The 25,719-nt window shown below is 41.9% G+C and overlaps 2 protein-coding genes and 1 pseudogene across 7 annotated transcripts in view; 2 read left to right on the top strand and 1 right to left on the bottom strand.

The window, feature by feature from the left end:
* LOC135524552 (transcriptional repressor p66-alpha-like) overlaps nucleotides 1–9,640 on the top strand; it is a 51,393-nt gene extending 41,753 nt beyond the window's left edge. For 2 of the 6 annotated variants that reach the window (XM_064952181.1, XM_064952182.1), the window contains exons 6-11: nucleotides 2,169–2,288; nucleotides 2,746–2,964; nucleotides 3,144–3,405; nucleotides 5,252–5,664; nucleotides 6,262–6,487; nucleotides 7,125–9,640. In XM_064952181.1, coding sequence (XP_064808253.1) covers nucleotides 2,169–2,288; nucleotides 2,746–2,964; nucleotides 3,144–3,405; nucleotides 5,252–5,664; nucleotides 6,262–6,487; nucleotides 7,125–7,264 — 1,380 coding nt within the window. In that variant the 3' untranslated portion in view covers nucleotides 7,265–9,640. Of the gene's footprint in view, nucleotides 1–2,168; nucleotides 2,304–2,745; nucleotides 2,965–3,143; nucleotides 3,406–5,251; nucleotides 5,665–6,261; nucleotides 6,488–7,124 lie in introns of all 6 variants that reach the window. The other 4 variants (XM_064952186.1, XM_064952184.1, XM_064952185.1 and 1 more) reach the window with 4 other exon arrangements.
* A 1,316-nt stretch (nucleotides 9,641–10,956) lies between these two features.
* On the bottom strand, nucleotides 10,957–11,758 carry LOC135524553 (testis-specific serine/threonine-protein kinase 6-like; annotated as a pseudogene).
* Nucleotides 11,759–13,146: 1,388 nt separating this feature from the next.
* Nucleotides 13,147–25,719, top strand: part of LOC135524554 (yjeF N-terminal domain-containing 3-like) — a 74,026-nt gene continuing 61,453 nt past the window's right edge. Inside the window, exon 1 of the mRNA XM_064952187.1 lies at nucleotides 13,147–13,351. Coding sequence (XP_064808259.1) covers nucleotides 13,296–13,351 — 56 coding nt within the window. The 5' untranslated portion in view covers nucleotides 13,147–13,295. The remainder of the gene's footprint in view (nucleotides 13,352–25,719) is intronic.

The raw sequence follows: 25,719 nt of genomic DNA, 5'->3' as shown, positions 1-25,719 counted from the left end.
AATCACTTGCATCTTGCTGGGACACAACAGCTGATGTGACATGGCTCTGTTTTGCCTCTACCCGATATGTCTTTCCAGAACGATTGATTGAATATGATGTGAAAGGGACTGGCCACTTGCCAGCAAATGTCAAGTGATCATGTGGTATCATCAAAAGATGCTTTCATGGTCAAATCTAATTTCCATTAAATCATGATTTACTTAAGTCTGAATTACATGTGGATCTTGCGTTAGGAGTCAACCCTCATAGTATGGGTTGAGCATGTGGTCACTTTAATAATCTTTACATACTGTTTTACCCATTTCATCTATGTATATACGTTATTCTATATATATAGAATATACTAGAATATACTATCCTACATATTCTTCAGATAGACTGCATTTTCTATCAATATACTGTCCATAATTATTATACATCATATCTATATATACAGTACCAGTCAAGGGTTTGGTACACCGACTCATTCCAGGGTTTTCCTTTATTGTTACTATTTTCTACATAGTAGAATAATAGTGAAGACATCAAAACTATGAAATAACACATGGAATCATGTAGTAACCAAAAAAGTGTTAAACAAATGAAAATATATTTGAGATTCAAAGTAGCCAACCTTTGCCTTGATGACAGCTTTGCACACTCTTGGCATTCTCTCAACCAGCTTCATGAGGTAGGCACCTTGAATGCATTTGAATTTACAGTCTTGCTAAGTTAATTTGTGCAATTTCTTTCCTCAATGCGTTTTGAGCCAATCAGTTCTGTTGTGACAAGTTAGGGGTTGTATAAGGAAGATAGCCCGATTTTGGTAAAATACCAAGTACACCTTATGGCAAGAACACCTCAAATAAGCAAAGAGAAATGACAGTCCATCATTACTTTAAGACATGAAGGCCAGTCAATCTGGAAAATTAAGAACTTTGAAAGTTTCTTCAAGTGCAGTCGCAAAAACTGTCAAGTGCTATGATGAAACTGGCGTTCTTGAGGACCGCCACAGGAAAGGAAGAACCAGAGTTACCTCTGCTGCAGAGTTCATTCGAGTTGCCAGCCTCAGAAATTGCAGCCCAAATAAATGCTTCAGAGTTCAAGTAACAGACACATCTCAACATCAACTGCTCAGAGGAGACTCTGTGAATGAGGCCTTCATGGTCGGATTTCTGCAAAGAAACCACTGTTAAAGGTCACCAATAATAAGAAGAGACTTGCTTGGGCCAAGAAACACAAGCGATGGACATTAGACGGGTGGAAATCTGTCCTTTGGTCTGATGAGTCCAAATTGGAGATTCTTGGTTCCAGCAACCGTTTCTTTGTGAGACGCAGAGTAGGTGAATGGATGATCTCCATGTGTGGTTCCCACCGTGAAGCATGGAGGAGGTGTGATGATGTGGGGGTACTTTGCTGGTGACCCAGTCTGTGATTTATTTAGAATTTAAGGCACATGTAGCCATGCTGGTTAAAACAGCATTCTGCAGTGATATGCCATCCCATCTGGTTTGGACTTAGTGGGGGACTATCATTTGTTTTTCAACAGGACAAACACCTCCAGGCTGTGTAAGGGCTATTTGACCAAGAAGGAGAGTGATGGAGTGCGGCATCAGATGACCTGGCCTCCACAATCACCTGACCTCAACCCAATTGGGATGAGTAGGACTGCAGAGTGAAGGAAAAGCAGCCAACAAGTGCTCAGCATATGTGGGAACACCTTCAAGACTGTTGGAAAAGCATTCCAGTTGAAGCTGGTTGAGAGAATGCCAAGAATGTGCAAAGCTGGCAAAGGGTGGCTCCTTCGAATAATCTAAAATATAACATATTTTGATTGAGAAACATTTTTTTGTTACTACACGATTCCATGTGGTATTTCATAATTTTGTCACTTATTCTACAATGTAAAAATAAAGAAAAACCCTTGAATAAGTTTGTGTCCAAACTTTGACTGGTAGTGTATGTATACACACACACTTTGGACTCCGATATTGCGCGTCCTAATATTTCTTAATTCCATTCTTTTACTTTTAGATTGTGTATTGTTCAATATTTCTGCACAGTTGGAGCGAGGAGCACAAGCATATCGCTTCACCCGCAATTACATCTGCTAAATGTTTGTGTATGCGATGAATACAATTTGATTTGGTTGTGTAAAGTTTAAACCCTGGTGTCGTTTTGTGTCCAGGTGTTGTCAGGCCGTAGCTCAGGCATAGTGATCCCTCCTCCATTAGTCCGGGGTGGGCAGCACGTCCCGTCCAAACTGAACTCCCAGACTGTCATGCCACCCCTCGTCAGAGGGGCACAGGTAATTTATACTCTGGTGATTACTGTTTAAACTTATTTTATTGTTGTCTTGTGCAATGTGACTTATTAATATGAATTCTACATCTACGTGTATTTTTTTCATGTTTTTCTGCTACTTTCATGCTGTAAAACACTTTCCTTGGCAGTGAACTCTCTCTAAGTAATATACTAAATGCACAATACTAGTTGGTTCTACATGCAGTGTGCTTGTCAGTCTATTCCAGTAAATTAATTTGACAGTGATATGGATATTGACATATTTTCTCTCCATGTCCTTTCAATTCAATGGGCTTTGGCAGTGAGAAGCCGCAAAACAATATCAACTAAAAACAACTAGAAATTAACAGTAAACATTACACTCTCCTCTCTCTGTCCCTCTCCCTGTGTGTGACTCCACTTCCCCCTTCTCCTCTCCTTATTTCCTGCTGTGTGTGTGTGTGTGTGTGTAACGTTGTCAGCCCATTGCGGTGTCTCCCCAGCAGATCGCGTCCTTGCGGCAGCAGCAGCACTCTGGGTCGGCCCCCCCTCCCCTGCTGCTGGCCCCCAGGGCCTCGGTCCCCAACGTCCAGGTGCAGGGTCAGAGGGTCATCCAGCAGGGCCTTATCAGGGTGGCCAATGTCCCTAACACCAACGTCCTGGTCAACATACCACAGGTCAGAACACACTCTATCACCCAGGTCAGTCAGAAACATTACTACATTTTTGCCAGGTCACCAGTGTACTGGCCAGCATCTTACATTAAGTCCTCTTCCAAAACGAACATTTCAGAAATGCATCCCCACGGTGTTGGACTCCCAACAGCACTATTTCTTCATCTAATTTCATCCTGACTAGTGAGCGTGTCTCTGTTTCCCAGGGCTCTCAGAAGGGCTCATCTGTGACGTCTGCGATGGGCAGTGGTGTGTCCACGGTCCAGGCCAACGAGTCCCCGGCTGCTCGCCAGGCGGCCGCCAAGCTGGCGTTGCGTAAGCAGCTGGAGAAGACACTGCTGGAGATCCCTCCTCCAAAACCTCCCTCGCCCGAGCGCAACTTCCTGCCGTCAGCAGCCAACAACGAGTTCATCTACCTGATGGGCCTGGAGGAGGTGGTGCAGAATCTGCTGGACACACTGGGACGGGGTGGGTTTATGCTTTAATCAAACATATTGATTCCTTGCGTCAGCACAAGGTCTTTATGGTGGCAGTAGTAATCTTAGCTAATCTCTTAGTGAGTTGTTTGTTGGCTGCCATGGGTTCTTCTCATTCTAGCACCTTGCTCTATTTGAAAAGTTTACTTTTTAATATTTTTTATTTAACCAGGTAGGCTAGTTGAGAACAAGTTCTCATTTACAACTGCGACCTGGCCAAGATAAAGCATAGCAGTGTGAACAGACAACAACACAGAGTTACACATGGAGTAAACAATAAACAAGTCAATAACACAGTAGAAGAAAATAATAGTCTATATACATTGTGTGCAACAGGCATGAGGAGGTAGGCGAATAATTACAATTTTGCAGATTAACACTGGAGTGATAAATGATCAGATGGTCATGTGCATGTAGAGATACTGGTGTGCAAAAGAGCAGAAAAGTAAATAAATTTAAACAGTATGGGGATGAGGTAGGTAAATTGGGTGGGCTATTTACCGATGGACTATGTACAGCTGCAGCGATCAGTTAGCTGCTCAGATAGATGATTAAAGTTGGTGAGGGAGATAAAAGTCTCCAACTTCAGAGATTTTTGCAATTCGTTCCAGTCACAGGCAGCAGAGAACTGGAAGGAAAGGCAGCCAAATGAGGTGTTGGCTTTAGGGATGATCAGTGAGATACAACTGCTGCAGCGCGTGCTACGTGTGGGTGTTACCATTGTGATCAGTGAACTGAGATAAGGCGGAGCTTTACCTAGCATGGACTTGTAGATGACCTGGAGCCAGTGGGTCTGACGACGAATACGTAGCGAGGGCCAGCCGACTAGAGCATACAGGTCGCAGTGGTGGGTGGTATAAGGTGCTTTAGTAACAAAACGGATGGCACTGTGATAAACTGCATCCAGTTTGCTGAGTAGAGTGTTGGAAGCTATTTTGTAGATGACATCGCCGAAGTCGAGGATCGGTAGGATAGTCAGTTAAACTAAGGTAAGTTTGGCGGCGTGAGTGAAGGAGGCTTTGTTGCGGAATAGAAAGCCGACTCTAGATTTGATATGAGTCTGGAAGAAGAGTTTACAGTCGAGCCAGACACCTAGGTACTTATAGATGTCCACATATTCTAGGTCGGAACCATCCAGGGTGGTGATGCTAGTCGGGTGTGCGGGTGCAGGCAGCAAACGGTTGAAAAGCATGCATTTGGTTTTACTAGCGTTTAAGAGCAGTTGGAGGCCACGGAAGGAGTGTTGTATGTCGTTGAAGCTCGTTTGGAGGTTAGATAGCACAGTGTCCAAGGAAGGGCCAGAAGTATACAGAATGGTGTCGTCTGCGTAGAGGTGGATCAGGGAATCCCCTGCAGCAAGCGCAACATCATTGATATATACAGAAAAAAATGTCGGCCCGAGAATTGAACCCTGTGGCACCCCCATAGACTGCCAGAGGACCGAACAGCATGCCCTCCGATTTGACACACTGAACTGTCTGCAAAGTAGTTGGTGAACCAGGCAAGGCAGTCATTAGAAAAACGAGGCTACTGAGTCTGCCAATGAGAATATGGTGATTGATTGACAGAGTCGAAAGCCTTCGTTCAGGTCGATGAAGACGGCTGCACAGTACTGTCTTTTATTGATGGCGGTTATGATATCGTTTAGTACCTTGAGCGTGGCTGACGTGCACTCGTGACCAGCTCGGAAACCCGATTGCACAGCGGAGAAGGTACGTTGGGATTCAAGATGGTCTGTTTGTTGACTTGGCTTTCGAAGACCTTAGATAGGCAGGGCAGGATGGATATAGGCCTAAGGTACATAATACTGACATGTCATTTTTTGGTATTTCACTCAGGCAAGAAACAGGGTCAGTCAGTGGCCCCGGTGACCCCCATCCCCATGGAGCCGCACACCTGCGCCCAGTGCAAGACGGATTTCACGTCGTGTTGGCGCTCGGAGAAGAGCGGCCCCGTCCTGTGCGACCAGTGCATGTCGTCCAACCTCAAGAAGGCCCTGAAGGCGCAGCACACCAACCGTCTGAAGGCGGCTTTCGTCAAGGCCCTGCAGCAGGAGCAGGAAGTAGAGCAGCGGATCCTCCAGCAGGCCGCCTCCCCCGTCTCCAAAATGCCCTCTTCTTCCTCAAGGATGAAGAGTGAGCAGCAGCAGCATATGCTGGTGTCTCAACAGTACAAGCAGGCGAGAGCCCAGCTCCAGCTCCAGCAGCATAGAGGCACGCCTATGGCCCGCCACCACTCCTCCATCAAGCAGGTCAGCAGTGGGACACAACACAAACGCTACACACCAGTGGTGTAAAAATATGTTCAAGTACTACTTAAGTAGTTTTTTGGGGCATCTGTACTTCACTATTTATAACAACTTTTACTTCACTACATTCCTAAAAAAAAGTATGTACTTTTTACTCCTTACATTTTCCCTTCAACCAAAAAGTACTCGTTACATTTTAAATGCTTCGCAGGAAAGTAACATTTCCTAATTCACACACTTATCAAGAGAACATCAGCGGTCATCCCTACTGCCTCTGATCACTAAACACACATGCTTAATTTGCAATGATGTTTGAGTGTTGAAGTCTACCCCTGGTTATCCGTAAATAAAAAAACAAGAAAATGGCACCATCTGGTTTGCCTAATGTAAGAAATTTGAAATGATTATACTTTTACTTTTGATAATTAAGTATATTTAAAACCAAATACTTTTACTCTCACTACCAACTCATAAGGAAGGGGAAGCTTGTCTGGTGTACATTTTTTGATTCCTGGAAGAAGAAGAAAACTGTGGCATACTTTTTGAGTCTGTGAACACATTGGTTATTTACTAACGTTCCTGTTTTCTCCCTTCTCTCAGAGCTCTGGTCAGATGTCCCGTAGTGTGCAGCAGGTGGTAGGGTCTCGCGGTGTCACTCACTCGTTCTCCACGTCCTCTCAGCAGCTGCAGAACGCTGTGACCGCAGCGTCGCTGGTCAGCAGGCCAGGTAAGCATGCCATGCGCCCGGTGCAGGGGACAAAGGGCAGCAGCAGTAACTCCTCGGCCAACCCCAACGCCTGGAGGAAGCAGACCACCGGGAACTCAGGTAGATGAACCTCTACAGAACAGAGACAAGCCTGTCCTCACCTCCTTTCTCTCTGCATCTGTTCTCTTCTCTCGCCATTTTCTCCCTACCTAGTAACCTGAAATGCATCCTGGTGTCACTAAAGTTTGTGGAAGGTTTGTTTTTACTTTAATGTGGTGACGGTCAGTCTGATATGATTAGCAAGCTGTCCCCCTCCCTCTCTCTCTCTCTCTCCTTGCCTTTCCTGTGTTATTAACAGGTGGTGGGTTAGACTCATTGTTAGAATGTAGAATTGTTTCATTCATTGGGGCCTTCTACAGGTTGGGTGGTAGTCAGCCTAGCAGTTAAAAGCCTTAGGCCAGAAACTGAAAGATCCCTAGTTCTAATCCCAGAGCCGATTAGGTGAAAAACCTGTGCCCTTGAGCAAGGCACAAAACCCTAATTGTTTTTTTAAGTTGCTCTGGCTAAGTGACAAATGTAATTGTCCTTTTATTCTGCTATGGCTGTATAGCCTGCAGACAGGCTAAATGTTGGTGCAGGGTCTGGCTGTATAGCCTGCAGACAGGCTAACTGATGGTACAGGGTGTTTAAGATATCTGCTTTTTGGGCTTGGTTCCTGTCCTGTATACTCACTGCTGTGGTTGTTGTCTTCCTTCAGGTGTGACCATGGGCTATGTGAACCCCAGCCTGTCTGTCCACAAGACCACCACCTCAGCCAACCTGGAGCGCCAGAGAGAGTACCTCCTGGACATGATTCCCTCCCGCTCCATCTCCCAGACAGCCAACACATGGAAATAACACCACCACTTATTATCAATCTTAATAATAGTCATTCTCATGATTAACCAAACAATGGAATCCTCTTGGGAAAACAACACCAGATTATGAAATAAAAACAATTCCCACCATCTTCCTCTGATGTCCAGAGTCTTCAGTTCCATTGTGGAGTACTGGTGTTACTGGGACAGTACAGGGCTCTGAGATACGCTATATCCCATGGGTCAAATGGGTTGCATGGACTTCATCTCTCTCAAACAGTTTTGGTGCCCATCTGCCCTGTCCTCCATGGTCAGTTCTGATCTTCACACATTCACACTGAGAGGGATGGATGTCCCAGGCCAGAAGTACCTTTGGCTCTGCAGGTGACAGGACAGTTAACACCCCCCCCTCCCTTCTACCTGGAAGAGCCAGGACCTGGTCTCTCTCTGGCCTCACTGACTGAGACTAGAGGACCATCCACGGAATATGAAAATGGCTTCAGCTTTGCAAAAACAAAATAATAAAAAAGACTTGGGGAAAAAAATCTAAACATCTATACATACAGACTGCTTCTTTTGAGTCGACAGTGGTGCAGAACTGAGGAGAAGCCTACAGTGCGTCTGGTTATTTTGTATGGTTGAATGTTAGATTAATTTTATTTTTTTCTGTAAATCATATCCTGTGTCGAGAGATTGTACTATTTTGGAACTGGACTCATGGAGGTCTGTGTTTGAAAGGTAACATTACTGTTGAGGTGGTTTTACATCTGATAGTTTAGTGTAAACATTTTTTAAAAACTTGTTTTCTAAGCTGAAAAAACCATGAAGAAACTGACTTAATACTGTATGTACAAACACAGAACATATTGTGGGAGGACTATTCTTGAAAATAGTTTTGAAAAAATGTTACCTTCCAAAGAAATTGTTGCACCCAAATGGATCCCTTCTTTCTTCTGTTTAACCCTCAGCGTTAAAATAAAGACGGGATGTGCTTGTTTTCCTGAAATGCAAGAGAGGGCGAAGGGACGTGATCTTATGAAATAATTTTGCTTTTAGTCATCGGTTGTGGTGCATTACTTTTCTTCTAGGCAAATGCCGTCTCTGGGTGTAGTTGTAGGGTCATTAGTTAAGATATTGTTTACGCCCTCAGTTCCAATGGATCTCTACTCTAGATTACATGTGTCCAGCGGTTCCTACACGCCCACTCATTGATCTAAAAGGCTGGACAGCTTTCAGAATGTAGTTATGTGAAAACCTAGCAACATTATACTTTTAGTATTTTCTTTTACAAAGGTGAGTGTATGAGTTGTCACGTCCCTTAATTAGTTAGCTAGTCCGTCTGGTGGAAAAGCCAGCTGTATTTTACTTTTATAGGTGGTGCAATACAGGGTGAGAAGCTGTTGAAAAATGCACCATGCTTACAAAGCTCCCTCAGAAGGAATAAGACAGTGCCGTGTCAGTATGTGAGGGTTTATGGGGTTACGCTTCTGTATCAAAACAACATGGTTCAGAACTACACCACAGTTCAGTGGCCTAGTAGAAATTAATCTGAAAGGAAATGATCAAACAATGCTACAATTTTAGTTTGTATCTCAATGTCTTGTGCAGCCACATTCATGTTTCATTTTTTTCCTATAAAATGACCATGCTTTCTCCTGATGATATGTTTTGATAGCACTGTATGTGTCCTTAGACAGTACAGTCTTAATTAATTAATACATTTTCATATGAACCCTGTTGTTTTCTGTAACCTTAAACTATTTGTCTGACCACCTATTATCATAATTGTGTCACCTTGTTTTTTCATAGCTGCCCTTAGATCAAGATTTCAGATGGATTCATTTGCTTGCATCTTGAATAACACCACATTCTCCATATAGTGAACTACTTAAAGCGCTGTGAGTAAAAGTGTTCAACTATATAGGGTGTCATTTGGGATTTGCCTGTTTTGTCAATCTCTTGGAGCCCTGCTCTCAGAAACATGATGGCTGATGGTGATTGTCTTGGCCAGTGTTCCAGGGGTTATAGCTAGAACGGCTACAGCTTATTTGTCAAATTGGCCAAAAATGACTTCATAGCAGGTTAGGAGAATTAGGTTAAGGATAGGGAAAGGATTAGGGTTTGTGAAAATACAAAAACTTTTGATGTCAATTTCACATAAGCTGTGTCCATCTAGCAATGACCTGTTCCAGGCTGCTGGTGCAGCAGCCACTACTGTGCTGTCCTGAATACTGCCTGCTGCAGTTCGACAACCAAACACCATTCCGTTTTACCAGGGGTGCTAGTACTGTTTAGACTAAAGCATAGCACCTAACCCTGAACACTTTTCTTTTTTCTTTTTTTACAAGAAATGCTTCTATTTGTTTTTGATTTTTGTTCCTGTCAAGTAATAATAATAAAACTAATTTTAAGCCAATTTTTATTCTGGGGATTGTGTATTGTTAAAGTGTGTAATATTGACTTGAATGACTTGCTGACTTTTGAAATGTTCACATTTTTTGTATTGGATTGCACCTTGTAGTTTATATCATGATCAGGCTTATTGGCCTGACCTTTCAAATCCATATGTCACAAGGGATTAAGTATTTATTGCACTCAAATGCATCATCAATTGAAGTTGCCCAAGATTGATCAGATGTTTCAGTCTAAAATTCAAACGATGGGCCTAAATGGAAAAAGCTGTAACATTAAAATGACAGTTGTGTTCTCTCAATGCTTCTATTTTGGCAATCCACGTAGGTGCAGCAGCACGGCATGAATTAGAATTCAGCAGAATGTCAATTTCCCATCAATAGGAAGACTGGATAGGCGTGCGTAAAATAGGCTATGTGTGTGCGTAAAAAATCCTCTGGATGCCCTTTAGCGCTCAATTCTGTCAACCACCTTCGGCATAAGTACAGCTGAGATGGAGTTTGGTCAGAGGGAAGTGCGTCTTAATTCTTCCACGCTTCTCTTTGACTAGAGCTGATTCTCCCTCTGGCCCCTCCAGTGGTTTGGCGAGCACAGCATTGTACTGCGCCAGTTTAGAGCGGTTGTCTGGTCATGCCTCTCCAAAGCAGTGTCTTTCCCCCTTGATTGCGTTGACGCTCAGGTCACAGGCCGTGCGCTCTCTTTTGGTTCAAGAGATGATACCTGTGTCTCTGCTTGACATTTTGAAGCTGAGCGTTTCTAAAGTGAGGTGGTGCTGTGCCGATGTAGATTTGTTACATGGTTGCATATTTAAATGTCAAATCCTTTTGATTTACATGCACTATTGTAAAGTGGCTGTTCCACTGGATGTCAGTAGGTGAATTCACCAATTTGTAAGTCGCTCTGGATAAGAGTGTCTGCTAAATGACTTAAATGTAATGTAAATGTAAACAAAGCTTCAGATATTGTTACAATAGTATACGACCCATCTGTTTCAACAGGTCAGTTGGTAGGTTCAGTGAAAAATGTTCGTTCCATGTGTTTCATTACGAATGGAAGAGAAAAGTAGACTATGCAAAGTAGCCAGGCCTAGAGTCCAAAGAATTATTGAATGTTTTGCTTTTTTGTTGTCTCCCAACAGTCTTATAGCTTTTATATTGTTCAAAAGACAAAATAACTTCATGAATACATCTGAATAAATTAGCACATGAATAGACCTACAATATGTCCAGCAGATAATAAGGATCATTAACCTAAATTAACAAATGAAAGTGGTCGGATTTCCAATTAGGGTACACACGACTTAATCATGCACATCCTTGCCTATTGCAACCAAGACTGCTCTGCCACCTGTTGGATTGTCGGGCGGGAAGAAGGGCTGTACTGCAACAGAGGCAATGAACAGCTGGCATGGCTCTTCCACGGTGACGTCATCCAGGTAGACCAACGCCTTGCGCTGAGCGCGAGGGAGTTTGCGGACATTGGAATCGTCGTAAGGCATGCACCCAGTGACCATGACATACAGAATCACACCCAGGCTCCACACGTCATATTTCTTGGGATCGTATGGAACTCCAAGCAGTACCGCGGGTGCTGCGTAGGCCGCGGAACCACAGTAAGTGCTGCTCAGCAAAGAATAGTCCATGGCAAACCTCCCAAACCAAAGTCCGTGATCTTGACTTTGTTGTCCCTTGTCAGTAGTACATTCTCACATTTCATGTCTCGGTGGACGATGTTGTGTTGATGGAGATAGTTCACAGCACTGACAATCTGGGAGAACATGGTCTTGGCTTGGACAATGGGGATGGAATTTAACCTCTTGGATTTTTTGGAGAAGGTCCGTTGTTGCCGCTTCCATCACGATGTATAGTCGGCCGATGCAAACCTCGACGAATTCGTGCACATGGACAATATTGTCATGTCTCACTTCCCTCAGAAGCGTCAGCTCCCTGGGTAGAAACTTGTGGACAAAGTCGTGAGGCGCCTTTTTGCGGTATACAATTTTTATGGTGAGCTCGGAATTGTGTTTCTTTGAGCTTGCCAGTTTGACTTTGGAGTAGCTTCCCTCACCGATTGTCACCCCCAATTTGTAGCCCATCCCGCGCAGAACTTTTTCCGAGCACATGTTCAAAAAGGTATGTTTGACTTTCTGCTCTTCAAAATTTGTCTGGCTGTTGCCCCATCGGGTCATGAACGCCGGTGGTCGCACGCTCTTCGACCAATTTGAGGAACAGATAGGTGTCTCAGGTGGCGGTGACAACGTTGAGATAAACAACATTGGAGACGCATTGATAAGGTCACGGTCGTGTTTGCGCGTGTATTATGACGACATTATGACAACAATAGACATTAAAACGAGCAAAACCTGCCAGCACATGAGGGTTTATCGTCAGTGACATGCTGGGGCTTAGCCCTAAATAATCACATATTACTGACTCTGATCAATAATTAATACATTTTCATATTATTTCGTCTACTTGGCTGTATGAAATGCAACAATCCCTCTAATTGGATTTTGTTAGCTGTAATGTCTTAATATGACCTCAGGGTGGTAGACCACACCAAGAATCTCCTTGGCCTCAAGCATGTGTCTGTCTCTATTAATACACAGGTACAGCTGTTTGGGTTCCTTTTTTTTACAAGAACTTAGTCAATAGAAGGAACAAAAAGGAAGGAGTCTAATCTACATTTCCCCCAAAATTGGTGTCCAGATGAGTGTCTTCCCATTGTCCTGTCACTCACCACACTATACAAACTGACCAAAAACAACTGGACTTTCAATTGGTCATAAAATGAGCAGGCTGTTGGCTGACTGTTAGCTAGAATTTCATAGAGCAGGCCTGCTGGAATGTAGACCAGGCTAGAATGTTGTGAGCAGCACTGACCTTTCCTGAACAATGTGAGCTATTGTTTGATATCGCACCAAGTTAGGAGCCACAGCCCTTGGCTTGGTAGCTATTGCTATTGGCAATGGTTGTTTTTACTGTACTGTATACACTTCTGCTTATGGTGTGTGTGTGTGTTTGCGTCAGACTTACATGCATAATTTGTGTGTGTGTGCAGTTGGGGATTTACCGTAAACATGTTTTATTCTCTTTCATGCTTCAAACACATATAACCATGAACCCATCTTACTTCAAGTTTCAGGCACAGATTAAACCATCATTATATTCAATGCAATACATTCATCTGGTATTTATGGGGTTTTGTGAATGTTGTATTATGCTCAATGCCACCAAAGATTTCAAATTTGTCTTTATACATTTGTATACTTTTCCAGCCTCCCCCTCTATAAGATGACAGGCATTGTTATTGTGTCTGTGTGATTGTGATTGTAATCTGCAGAGCTTTGAGGCATTCCCCACTCTACTCCAGTTTCTCCACAGAGGGTTTGTTGGTTTTGCCACTGAGGGGGGCAGTACTTTCTGTCTGAGCTTCTACGACTCACCGCAGGCTGGGCCAATCAGCTGGCTACGTCCATATCTCCCTGCGTCTTAATTGGCTGTCTCTCTCAGAGAAGGGCTGCTGATACAAACACGAGAGAGCGTTCTGAGTGGGAAATAGCAGACAGAGAGAGAGAACAAGAGTGTATTCTGTGAAGCAGTGCAGCTCATTCTACCCTCCTTCTGCGTATGTACTGAATCCTCCCAGGCTGCCAAAAGATGAACCACAGCTCGACTGAACCGGCGGAGACCATCGAGCTACTGCGGTATCTCAGGTAAGGCACTTAGCAGAATTAGGGCAACACAGCTATTCCTGCTCTCAATTTACAAAAATGATCCAATGCCGGCTGGCAGTAGCCTACATCTTTTATGATGGATTGTGAACTCTGTTTTACACATCCTGCTTGTAAATGTGAACGGACCTTTTGATAGCTGATGGCGTATAAGCTTTTATGTTTTTATATTGTAGACATTAAGTTGGGTGTGTGATGTAGGTTTTCATCCAGAGAGGTGGTTCTCTGTGTAGAGACAAGTGTCCAGAGCAGTCCCCCTGTGGCTGCTGACTGCATTCATTACTGTACTTTTATGCAACAGATAACAAAACCTGTCACACCAACTCATGTTTCTCTCGCAGCCCTGAGAGAAAAAGAACAAAGGGGACTCCTATCAAGGCGGTTTGAACACAATTGCAACCGAGAGCATTTTTCAGTGACAATATATTTGTGTCATTAGACAATTTGAAAATGATTTCTCTCTGATATGAAAGATAAGGTCCTTATGCTTCCAAAACTGTTCTGCAAGTGATGCATGTTAATGTTCAGACCAAACACAGAAGACACCTTTGTCCAATGACCCCTATGTGTAATGTAATGGAACTGTCATGATCAAGGGCTAAGGTGATACCTGCTAGGGCTTGATTCTGCTGCCTGCCTGTCAGGTACTGATTTGGAGCAGGAAGTCTTCTGTCTTAGACAGACAGGGGATCAAGTTCTAGGCTGATTGTAATACACTGTGTTGATATGAAAGAGGATGATGGACTCTATAATGTACATTATTTATAAATGTATGGAGTTTTTTATATATATATATATATATAAAACCATAACTCTGAATACAATTTGCATACATTGATCTAAGAGTATTGCTTTTAGTACTTTGATTAGATATTGGCAGAGACTACGGACAAAACACACATCTGCCCTAGAAAATCTAACTGTTCCTGCTGCGTGTATTCTAGGCAGTTCCAACCTCTCTCCACCTGTCTTCCTCAGCGGGATCAAGATGCCTGAATAATTATAATTACTGTTCCTGTGATTGAATCAGCCAATCATGTTTAATTTAGTGTTGGTATGCTAACCATGTCCCTGCTGCCGTCCTAAAGTGTAATTTCATCACTTCTAAATCAGGGATGCATGTTAGCTAATCAGGCCATTACATGGTTCTCGAATGGTGTAGCGGTCTAAGGCACTGCATCTCAGCGCAAGAGGCGTCACTATAGTACCTGGTTCGAATTCCGGCTGTATCACATCCGGCCGTGATTGGGAGTCCCATAGGATGGCACACAATTGGCCCAGCGTCGTCTGGGTTTGGCCGGAGAAGGCCGTCATTGTAAATAAGAATTTGTTCTCACCTGACTTGCCTAGTTAAATAAATAAAAATAACAGCATGACAGTGGTACCTGGAGGTACCACATGTCCACATAGTCCAATACAAAAAATAAATATATTTCAATATATTTCACTTAAAATGCCTTAAATGTATTCCAGAGATATTACATGTATTAAATGTATTCCAGAGATGCATGGACATTTGCATTTTTGCTCAAATGCATGACAATTCCAGAAATGCATGGCTATCTGGTCTACAGGGTGGCCAAGGTATTTCCTAATTCGGCATATGACATAGTTTGTCCCTTCAGAGGATTCTTAAATTAGTCTTTACGTATTGACCAGTAGCTAGGTTTCCATCCAATTGGTGAGACATTTTGATGCGAATATTCCAAAATCTGCATAAACAAAATAGGCGCATTTCCCCATTGGCGTTTCCACCAAACTGACCTGTTGCAGATAAAAAGTAGTGCGTGATGACGTAGGGCACACAAAATGTAGTTTTTCACTTACGCTTTCATGTACAGAATAAAAATAAAAAACAATAGTTTTGTCACAATAACGTTTGTATTAAATAGCAAATGTGGTTACTCTGGTCTTGGTACGTGCGCTCCAGCCAACAGTTTCCAGATACAGGTATGCTAGTCTATATGATGAGATTATTATGTATAAAAATGAGAATATGTTCATTTGTCAAACATCGATCATCATGTCACAATAAGGCCATCAATATTTATTGGAAAGGAGCATCAAGATCATCGTGCAATTTCACCATTCTGTGAAGTTGATCATAATTTGTCGTCTGTAGCCTAATAAACTGCATGGTTTCTCAAATCATGGTGCGATGACCACACAACATATCATCGTGTGAGTTTATTTCGATATGATGGTTATTATATCAATATTTGCGCATAAAGCCGTTTCTCGCATAATACATTTTACAGACAAAAAAGATCCCACCATGTCGAATGAACAAATTGTCGTCATTTATAAAATTGTACCAAAACTTCCCGTTTCTACCACAGCTATCGTGACAGTAAAAAATATCTAATGGTATGACTTTACACTCATGAAAACTGTGGATGGAAACATGGTTAGTGGAGATTATTTAAATTGTTATGGTGAGTAAAAAAACTACGTTAAATAAAGGTAAAATAAAAATAAAAGTGGGACTATCATTTGTTTTTCAACAGGACAAATTTATTTTTTATTTTACCTTTTATTTAACTAGGCAAGTCAGTTAAGAACAAATTGTTATTTTCAATGACGGCCTAGGAACAGTGGGTTAACTGCCTGTTCAGGGGCAGAACGACAGATTTGTACCTTGTCAGCTTGGGGTTTTGAACTTTCAACCTTCCGGTTACTAGTCCAATACTCTAACCACCCTGCCGCCCCAGAATAGCCAACAGACCTCCAGGCTGTGTAAGGGCTATTTAACCAAGAAGTAGAGTGATGGAGTGCTGCATCAGATGACCTGTTGGAAAAACATTCCAGGTGAAGCTGGTTGAGAGAATGCCAAGAGTGTGCAAAGCTGTCATCAAGGCAAAGGGTGCCTACTTTGAAGAATCTCAAATATATTTTGGTTTCTTTAACACTTTTTTGGTTACTACATGATTCCATATGTGTTATTTCATAGTTTTGATGTCTTCACTATTATTCTACAATGTAGAAAATAGTCAAAATTAAGAAAAACCCTTGAATTAGTATGTGTGTCCAAACATTTGACTGGTGCTGTAGGTCTATGTCTGAATGATTGAAAGTAACTGCTCCCACATGAATGATTGTTAGTTAATGCCTTGTTGTATGACTGCCTGAATGTATGTAAATGTTTCTGCCTTAAAGTAAAATAATATAGATTTCATTGCAGTATGATTGATACATTAAAAAAAATATTTGCCATACTTTTGAATGTAAACACATATTTCTTACAAATACAATCAAAAGTAACATTACCAAATAAATGTAAAAAATACACTACCGTTAAGTTTGGGGTCACTTAGAATTGTTCTTTTTTTCTTTCAAAAACAAGCACATTTTTGATCAAATTGATCAGAAGTACAGTGTAGACATTATTGTTGTAAATTACTATTGTAGCTGGAAACGGCAGATTTTTTAAATGGAATATCTACAAAGGCTTACACCAGTCTCAACATCAGCAATCAAGAGCTGACTCCGGGATGTTGGCCTTTGAGGCAGAGTTGCAAAGAAAAAGCCATATCTCAGACTGGCCAATAAAAAGAAAAGATTAAAGATGGGCAAAAAAACACAGACACTGGACAGAGGAACTCTGCCTAGAAGGCCAGCATCACGGAGTCACCTCTTCACTGTTGATGTTGAGACTGGTGTTTTGCGGGTACTATTTAATGAAGCTGCCAGTTGAGGACTTGTGAGGCGTCTGTTTCTCAAACTAGAGACACTAATGTACTTGTCCTCTTGCTCAGTTGTGCACCGGGGCCTCCCACTCCTCTTTCTATTCTGGTTAGAGCCAGTTAGCGCTTTCTGTGAAAGGAGTAGTACACAGCGTTGTACGAGATCTTCAGTTCTTTGGCAATTTCTCACATGGAATAGCCTTCATTTCTATGAACAAGAATAGACTGACTGACTAGTTTCAGAAGAAAGTCCTTTGTTTCTGGCCATTTTGAACCTGTAATCAAACCCACAAATGTTGATGCTCCAGATACTCAACTAGTCTAAAGAAGGCCAATTTTATTGCTTCTTTAATCAGGACAACATAATTGCTAACATAATTGCAAAAAGGGTTTTCTAATGATCAATTAACCTTTTCAAATTATAAACTTAGATTAACAACGTGCCATTGGAACACAGGAGTGATGGTTGCTGATAATGGGCCTCTGTACGCCTATGTAGATATTCCATAAAAAAACTGACGTTTACAGCTGTAATAGTCATTTACAACATTACCAATGTGTACCCTGTATTTCTGATCAATTTGATGTTATTTTAATGTACAAGAAGTGTGCTTTTCTTTCAAAAACAAGGACTTTTCTACGTGACCCCATACTTTTGAATGGTAGTGTATGTATTTACAAAATGTATCGATGAATACATGTGAAAATATATTTTTACGGTATGATATGTGCGTCTAACTTTCTCACTCCTCATTATTCATAATCCATTCAGGACTGCCCATTACCAATGGTAGCATTCACAATGTAGAAGTGTTTAGAAACATATTGTAATCTTATTTTCAATAAAAGTGACTCCAAAATGACACTACATTATTTACCATTCATTTCTATTGGGGATAAAATAATCTAAAACACGACCATACCAAACAGCAAATGCATCCAACAAGTTTGTAGAGTCACAAACTTGATGTAATCATTCTGTGATATAAATATGGGTCCAAATACTAAACTTTTGATTACTTTAGTAAACAAATGTGAATTTGTCACAATACCTTTGGCCTCCTAAAATTGGGGACTATGTACAAAAAAGGCTTTAATTTCTAAATGGTTCACCCGATATGGATGAAAATTCCCTCAAATGAATGCTGAAAGTCCGCACGTTAACCTTAAAGTCATTGTATCATTTCAAATCCAAAATGCTGGAGTACAGAGCCTATATCACTGTCCCAATAATTACAGAGGGCACTGTATACAGTGGGGCAAAAAAGTATTTAGTCAGCCACCAATTGTGCAAGTTCTCCCACTTAAAAAGATAAGAGACCTGTAATTTTCATCATAGGTACACTTCAACTATGACAGACAAAATGAGGAAAAAATATCCAGAAAATCACATTGTAGGATTTTTAATGAATTTATTTGCAAATTATGGTGGAAAATAAGTATTTGGTCACCTACAAACAAGCAAGATTTCTGGCTCTCACAGACTTGTAACTTCTTCTTTAAGAGGCTCCTCTGCCCTCCACCCGTTACCTGTATTAATGGCACCTGTTTGAACTTGTTATCAGTATAAAAGACACCTGTCCACAACCTCAAACAGTCACACTCCAAACTCCACTATGGCCAAGACCAAAGAGCTGTCAAAGGACACCAGAAACAAAATTGTAGACCTGCACCAGGCTGGGAATACTGAATCTGCAATAGGTAAGCAGCTTGGTTTGAAGAAATCAACTGTGTGAGCAATTATTAGGAAATGGAAGACATACAAGACCACTGATAATCTCCCTCGATCTGGGGCTCCACGCAAGATCTCACCCCGTGTGGTCAAAATGATCACAAGAACAGTGAGCAAAAATCCCAGAACCACATGGGGGGACCTAGTGAATGACCTGCAGAGAGCTGGGACCAAAGTAACAAAGCCTATCATCAGTAACACACTACGCTGCCAGGGACTCAAATCCTGCAGTGCCAGACGTGTCCCCCTGCTTAAGCCAATACATGTCCAGGCCCGTCTGAAGTTTGCTAGAGAGCATTTGGATGATCCAGAAGAAGATTGGGAGAATGTCATATGGTCAGCTGAAACCAAAATATAACTTTTTGGTAACTCAACTCTTCGTGTTTGGAGGACAAAGAATGCTGAGTTGCATCCAAAGAACACCATACCTACTGTGAAGCATGGGGGTGGAAACATCATGCTTTGGGGCTGTTTTTCTGCAAAGGGACCAGGACGACTGATCCGTGTAAAGGAAAGAATGAATGGGGCCATGTATCGTGAGATTTTGAGTGAAAACCTCCTTCTGTCAGCAAGGGCATTGAAGATGAAACATTACTGTGTCTTTCAGCATGACAATGATCCCAAACACACCGCCTGGGCAACGAAGGAGTCACTTCGTAAGAAGCATTTCAAGGTCCTGGAGTGGCCTAGCCAGTCTCCAGATCTCAACCCCGTAGAAAATCTTTGGAGGGAGTTGAAAGTCCGTGTTGCCCAGCAACAGCCCCAAAACATCACTGCTCCAGAGGAGATCTGTATGGAGGAATGGGCCAAAATACCAGCAACAGTGTGTGAAAACCTTGTGAAGACTTACAGAAAACGTTTGACCTCAGTCATTGCCAACAAAGTATTGAGAAACTTTTGTTATTGACCAAATACTTATTTTCCACCTTAATTTGCAAATTAATTAATTAAAAATCCTACAATGTGTTTTTCTGGATTTTTTTTCCTTCTCATTTTGTCTGTAATAGTTGAAGTGTACCTATGAAGAAAATTACAGGCCTCATCTTTTTAAGTGGGAGAACTTGCACAATTGGTGGCTGACTAAATACTTTTGTGCCCCACTGTACATGTTGGGATGTATTAAATCATTAAAAAAAATACATTTTGGCCAATTTTTCAATATTTCACATGCATCCTTAAAAATGTATCTAGAAATACATTTCAAATCCCCCCAAATGGGATGTCCTCATAGTCCACACAGACGGCTTGTTCCTCTCTCTATAGAGTAGGAGGCTGCCAGGAGAGGTGTTTGATGGAGCTTCTCCACACACATACAGGCTTGTGCAAACAAACACACATGATGCACGTAAGCAAACACAGATGCTTATCTCAGACACACACACCCTGACTGACACACGCTGGCACCTAAACACCATACAGTCACTGAGGAACATGGTAAATTACATGGTGTTGGATGGAACACAATGGGAAGGTTGCAGACTTAATGTCTGGATGCCGGAGAGATTTATTAGCCTCTCGAGCCTACTGAAGCTTATATTTAATGCTGCACACGTAGTGGTGATCAGTCTGGTAATTACAAGTCTAGAGATTTCTGCCTCTAATGTCACTGTCAAATTCACACCCTCTGTCATGATGTCCTGTCACACTGTCAGTGGCCTTGATAGCTATGGCCCATTCATAAGCATTACCCATAGGCATTCTGTATTTGTATTGATTTGTATGTATTAGCCTACTGTGAAAAATACCATGAGGTTGGCCTGGCCCACTGTCACTGCTACTGGCCTGATAGCTCACAGCCTATTTATATGCATGATATACAATGCTGTATTTTTATTAATCTCGTATGCAGTACCATGTAATGAACCAGACTAGTGATGTTGGTTTACATTTTCTTCAAATTCACCAGTGAATGGTCTTTCAACGTCAGAATAACATTGTCTCAACATTATCCATGTCTCCTATGCCGGTAAACATTCTTGCCACTCTTTCTAACACTCTGTTCCTCATTGTAATAAGTCCTGTAGTGCCACTGTACTACTGCCTTCCATATGCGAGCTGAGCCTCATTGACTAGAGAATGACCCTGGAGAGAAGGCTCCAGCCTCACTGATCTCTCCTGGTTATTTGGAGATAGCTTATAAAGCCTGCACAGTGTATTGCTGTTCATTAAGTTCTAGCCGCAAAAAAACATCACGGTAACAGTTTACACTGCTTTTATAGTCTTTACCTCTGGGCTTTAGTTATACTGCAGGGAAACAGCCCCTCGCATAACCAGGCTGATAGAAGTGGTTAGTTTACCAACCACCAATAACTCCATGCATAATGCATAGGGATTTTATGTAGTGTGTGCGATGTATATTTTACATATGCATACATTTTTTGTGTTGAAGGGGCGATACATCCATGCATATGCCATAATATGTTGTTGTCACAGCAACTGTTTGAGGCTGGGAAGGATATGTGATTATAGATGTTGTTTGAGTGGAGTGTTGCCGGTGTTGTATCTGTGAGGAGGTGAGCTGTGTGGGGTTGGGTGGAGTTGAGGGGTTGGGTGTGGGTGGGTGGAGTTGAGGGGTTGGGTGGGAGTGGGTGGGTGGGTGGATGCATAGCAACGGATGGGCCGCTTCAATTGAATTACAGTATGGGAGGCTTAGGAGACCAGCAAGCAGGCAGGCAGGCAGGGAGACAGACACTGTATCTTTGCCCACAGCGGTACATCCATGCAGCACAGAGCTAGCGAGCAAATCCCGGTCCCGGGCAGTGTGGAATGAGGGACACAGCTGCTCAGCATTTGCTGAGATTGGAGCTATGGTTCTTATGCATGTCCAAATTCTGGATAGTTCCTGTCTTCTTTAGCTACATAACCCTGCCGAGTCTGGTTTATATTAGACCCAAGGCTTCATTCAGCAGGGTGTCCAGGCTTTGTCAACACAGTTTAACAAGAGACAGAATGGGGGAGGGCAGGGAAAAACACTTTCTCATTCAAAAAGTCTAACATTTGTTTTACATTATTCAAATGGCTGAGCAAAATCTTGTTTATCTGACCTCTAAATGCCTGTGTGTAATCTTTCAGTGGATACACTAAGTAGCCTGTCAGGTCTGGCTGTGTGTGTGTGTGTGTGTGTGTGTGTGTGCGTGTGTGTGTGTATACAGGGCTTTCGGAAAGTATTCAGACTACTTGACCTTTTCCACATTTTGTTACGTTACAGCCTCATTCTAAAATGGATAAAATGAAACAAAATATTCAGCAATCTACACACAATACCCCATCATGACAAAGAAAAAACAGGTTTTTAGAACATTTTTGCAAATGTATTAAATGTAAAAAATAAAAAATAACCTTGTTTACATAAGTATTCAGACTCTTTGCTATGAGACTTGAAATTGAGCTCAGGTGCATCATGTTTCCATTGATCATCCTTGAGATGTTTCTACAGCTTGATTGGAGTCCATCTGAGGGCACACACTTTCTAGTAGTCTTAAATTGAAGTTATGGCAAATTAGGAGTGGAACTATTGTACGTTATTATCCTCAGTATTTTTCCATCCAGGTTGTCAGACCCCGGGGCTTGTCATTGTTGAAAGACAACAATAATATTTATCTCTTCCACAATCACTTTATGTAATTCAAATGACATTTCTTGTCTTTCTTAATTACGTCAGATATACTTGCAAGTGTAGTGTCACTATTTGTTGCTGGCATGTCATGCCTACGTTTGCTGATCATTAAGGTAGTTTTGGCAATATCAGTGGGTTTTGTGATGAATAAGCCATCTGATTCAATGAATGATGGAGCTAAATTTCATTTAAGGTGCTCCAAAGTTTTTTACTTGAATTCTTTATTTAATTTATCTTTGTTTCATAGTGTAGTTTCTTCTACTTTTTATTCAGTTTCGTGACTGGATTTCTCAATTTGCAGTACGTTTGCCAATCGGTTGTGCAGCCAGACTTATTTGCCATTCCTTTTGTCTCATTCGTCTCAACCATACAATTTTTAAATTCCTCATCAATTCACAGGATTGAACCATTTTTACTGTAATTTTCGAAAATGGGTGCCTGCTTATTAGTGACTGGGATAAGCGTCTGGTTGCTCTTCATTACACACAACTGACCAACAAATATTCTTTACATCAACAACATAGGAATCACTACAAAACGTATTGTATGACCTCTTATACACTATATTAGGCCCAGCCTTTGGAACTTTGGTTTTCCTAGATATGGCTACTATATTATGATCGCTACATCCAATGGATTTGGATACTGCTTTAGAGCACATTCCTGCAGCATTAGTAAAGATGTGATCAATACATGTTGTTGATTTCATTCATGTGCTTTTTCTAACTACCCTGGTAGGTTGACTGATAACCTGAACCAGGTTGCAGGCACTAGTTACAGTTTGAAGCTTTCTCTTGAGTGGGCAGCCTGATGAAAGCCAGTCAATATTTAAATCACCCAGAAAACATCCCTCTCTGTTGATATCACATACATTATCAAGCATTTCAAGCATGTTATCCAGATACTCACTGGTAGCACTTGGTGGTATATAGCAGCTTCCCACCAGAATGGGCTGTAGGTGAGGCAGATGAACCTGTAACCATATTACTTCAACAGTATTAACATGAGATCCTCTAAGATTTACAGGAAAAAACGGCCACAACTCCACCTTTGGCATTTCTGTATTTTCCGTAGATGTTATATGTATTGCTACCACTGTATCATCATACGCATGATCTAATTGAGTTTCAGATATTGTCAGATTATTGATTTCATGAACATTGTTTCTTAAGCTACATATGTTAGTGTGGGCTATTTTAAGCACTTTTCTGGGATGCTTGATTATTTGTATTGCTTTACTGGGAAGCTTAGCAGAGGTAGACATGCTCATGTTATTTATTTTAGTGCAGGTTGAGCTGCATATAGTTGACTTCCTACTAGAGCACATCACCTCACTTCTAACAGCATAACTCTGGTTCATAGGCACATGATTACTGCATACAATAGCTTTGGGATCAGCAGAGGCATTCAGGGCAGAAAGGGGGACATACATTTGGTTACTTACATTGTGTCGTCCAATGCCCCTGGGATAATGTACATTTGCTGAAGCATTATGACAACTCAGGAGACAATGTTAGGGATTAACTGAGCAAGGGTTTGGGCCATTGATAAGTCATTGTCTCAACATAGCTTTATAATGCTGGGAAAGGATCCAGGAACCCAAATGATTTGGGTGGATCTCATCCTCCTTATAATACGAGCTTTGTTTCCAGAAGGAATCAACATTTTCAATAAGTGTTATACCTACAGAGCTGCAGTAGTCTCATAGCCAGTTATGGAGGGATAATAGTCTGAACCGTCCAATGCCACGATTTAGGGAGGGCAGAGGGACAGATAATATGGGGCGTTTTGTTGGTGTTAAGTAGTGACCCAATCAGTTCTTTAAAATCCATCTAAAGCTGTTCTGAACTGCCCTTCATAATGTCATTGAATTCCACATTTTTTATTTTATTTATTTCACCTTTATTTAACCAGGTAGGCTAGTTGAGAACAAGTTCTCATTTACAACTGCGACCTGGCCAAGATAAAGCATAGCAATTAGACACATACAACAACACAGAGTTACACATGGAATAAACAAAACATACAGTCAATAATACAGTAGAACAAAAGAAAACAATAAGTCTATATACAGTGAGTGCAAATGAGGTAAGTTAAGGAAATAAATAGGCCATGGTGGAGAAGTAATTAGAATATGAACTATGATAGACTCAATTTCCTGATGCTGTTTTAAAATGTTTGGAAGCAGCTTGATATCCTGTACTCGTGTTCCTGTATAGCACGCATTTTTTGCTCCAGGGACTGAGACATTTATCACCATTTGAACTGCCCAGTACAATGGCGTGAAAAGGAAATGGCAAAATACGCCCATTCCCACACCTAACACAATTCGTTGAGTCTTTCACGGGCCCACGAAAAGCAGGATAGTGTACACCTACTGCTCAAGACGATAGGTCCAGACCTTCCACAGCAGGCAGTGCCCCGTCAGATCCAGAGAGAGGGAAAGGAGCCGAACTCGACAACGAAGCCGCTGCTGAAGATAGCGTAGTCGCAGGCACAGGCAATCCCAGAGGTGAAGGCGCAGGTAGATCAGTCACCAGTGCAGCGAAGCTATTCCTTATGTCGATCTGCTCCGAACCTCTCGCAGTCACTCCCGTCCGTTTATCAGCATGCCGCTGCCTTCGGTTTCCACAACTTGTGACATAGAACCAGCATTGATTGGAACATTCTTCTTGCTGTCCTCTGTCTACTTCACTACAGGGTGGAGGAGGAGAAGCAGATGGAGACGATTTCCTTGGCAGGCAAGTTCCAGGTAGCACAGGCCATTCGGATAGGGACAGATGTAAAGGCAGGGAAACATCCATCAGTCCAGAGCGGCATCCATCCATAGGAGTTGAGTTCAAATATTTGTTTTCCCTATAAATTCATGCAGAATTGAGATTTGTTTGTTAAGCATTGCCACCTCATTCCTGTAATCCACTGCTAGCAAACAATTTTTGCATTGGAACTCCGGATTGTCAATATTGTCCCAGACAAGAGCGTAATAAACACAGTTTCTACAGCACTGGAAACACAAGTTAGCTATTCCAGGCAAAGTGGGCCCATTGCAACCTAGCTAGCTAGTTGGTAGCAGATGTTGCCACAGGTATCCGAGTTCTTGAGTTCCGAAGTTTTCGGCATCGATTCGGTGTCCCCTGACAGAAACTGGCAGGGATCTAGAAGAAAAAGAAACGCACACCTATTAAGACGAGGTGCGGGCTAGCGGAGTAGAAACTTGAAAATAAAAGAGAGCCTCACACTCTAGGAGCTCAGATGCGAAAATGTAATACCAACGTTTCGACAGCCACGCTGTCTTCATCAGGGTACCTGAAACGCTGTC

The sequence above is a fragment of the Oncorhynchus masou genome, chromosome 31 (assembly GCF_036934945.1).
Source record: "Oncorhynchus masou masou isolate Uvic2021 chromosome 31, UVic_Omas_1.1, whole genome shotgun sequence".
Classification (NCBI taxonomy): Eukaryota; Metazoa; Chordata; class Actinopteri; order Salmoniformes; family Salmonidae; genus Oncorhynchus; species Oncorhynchus masou.
This window is presented reverse-complemented; position numbering and strand designations above follow the sequence as displayed.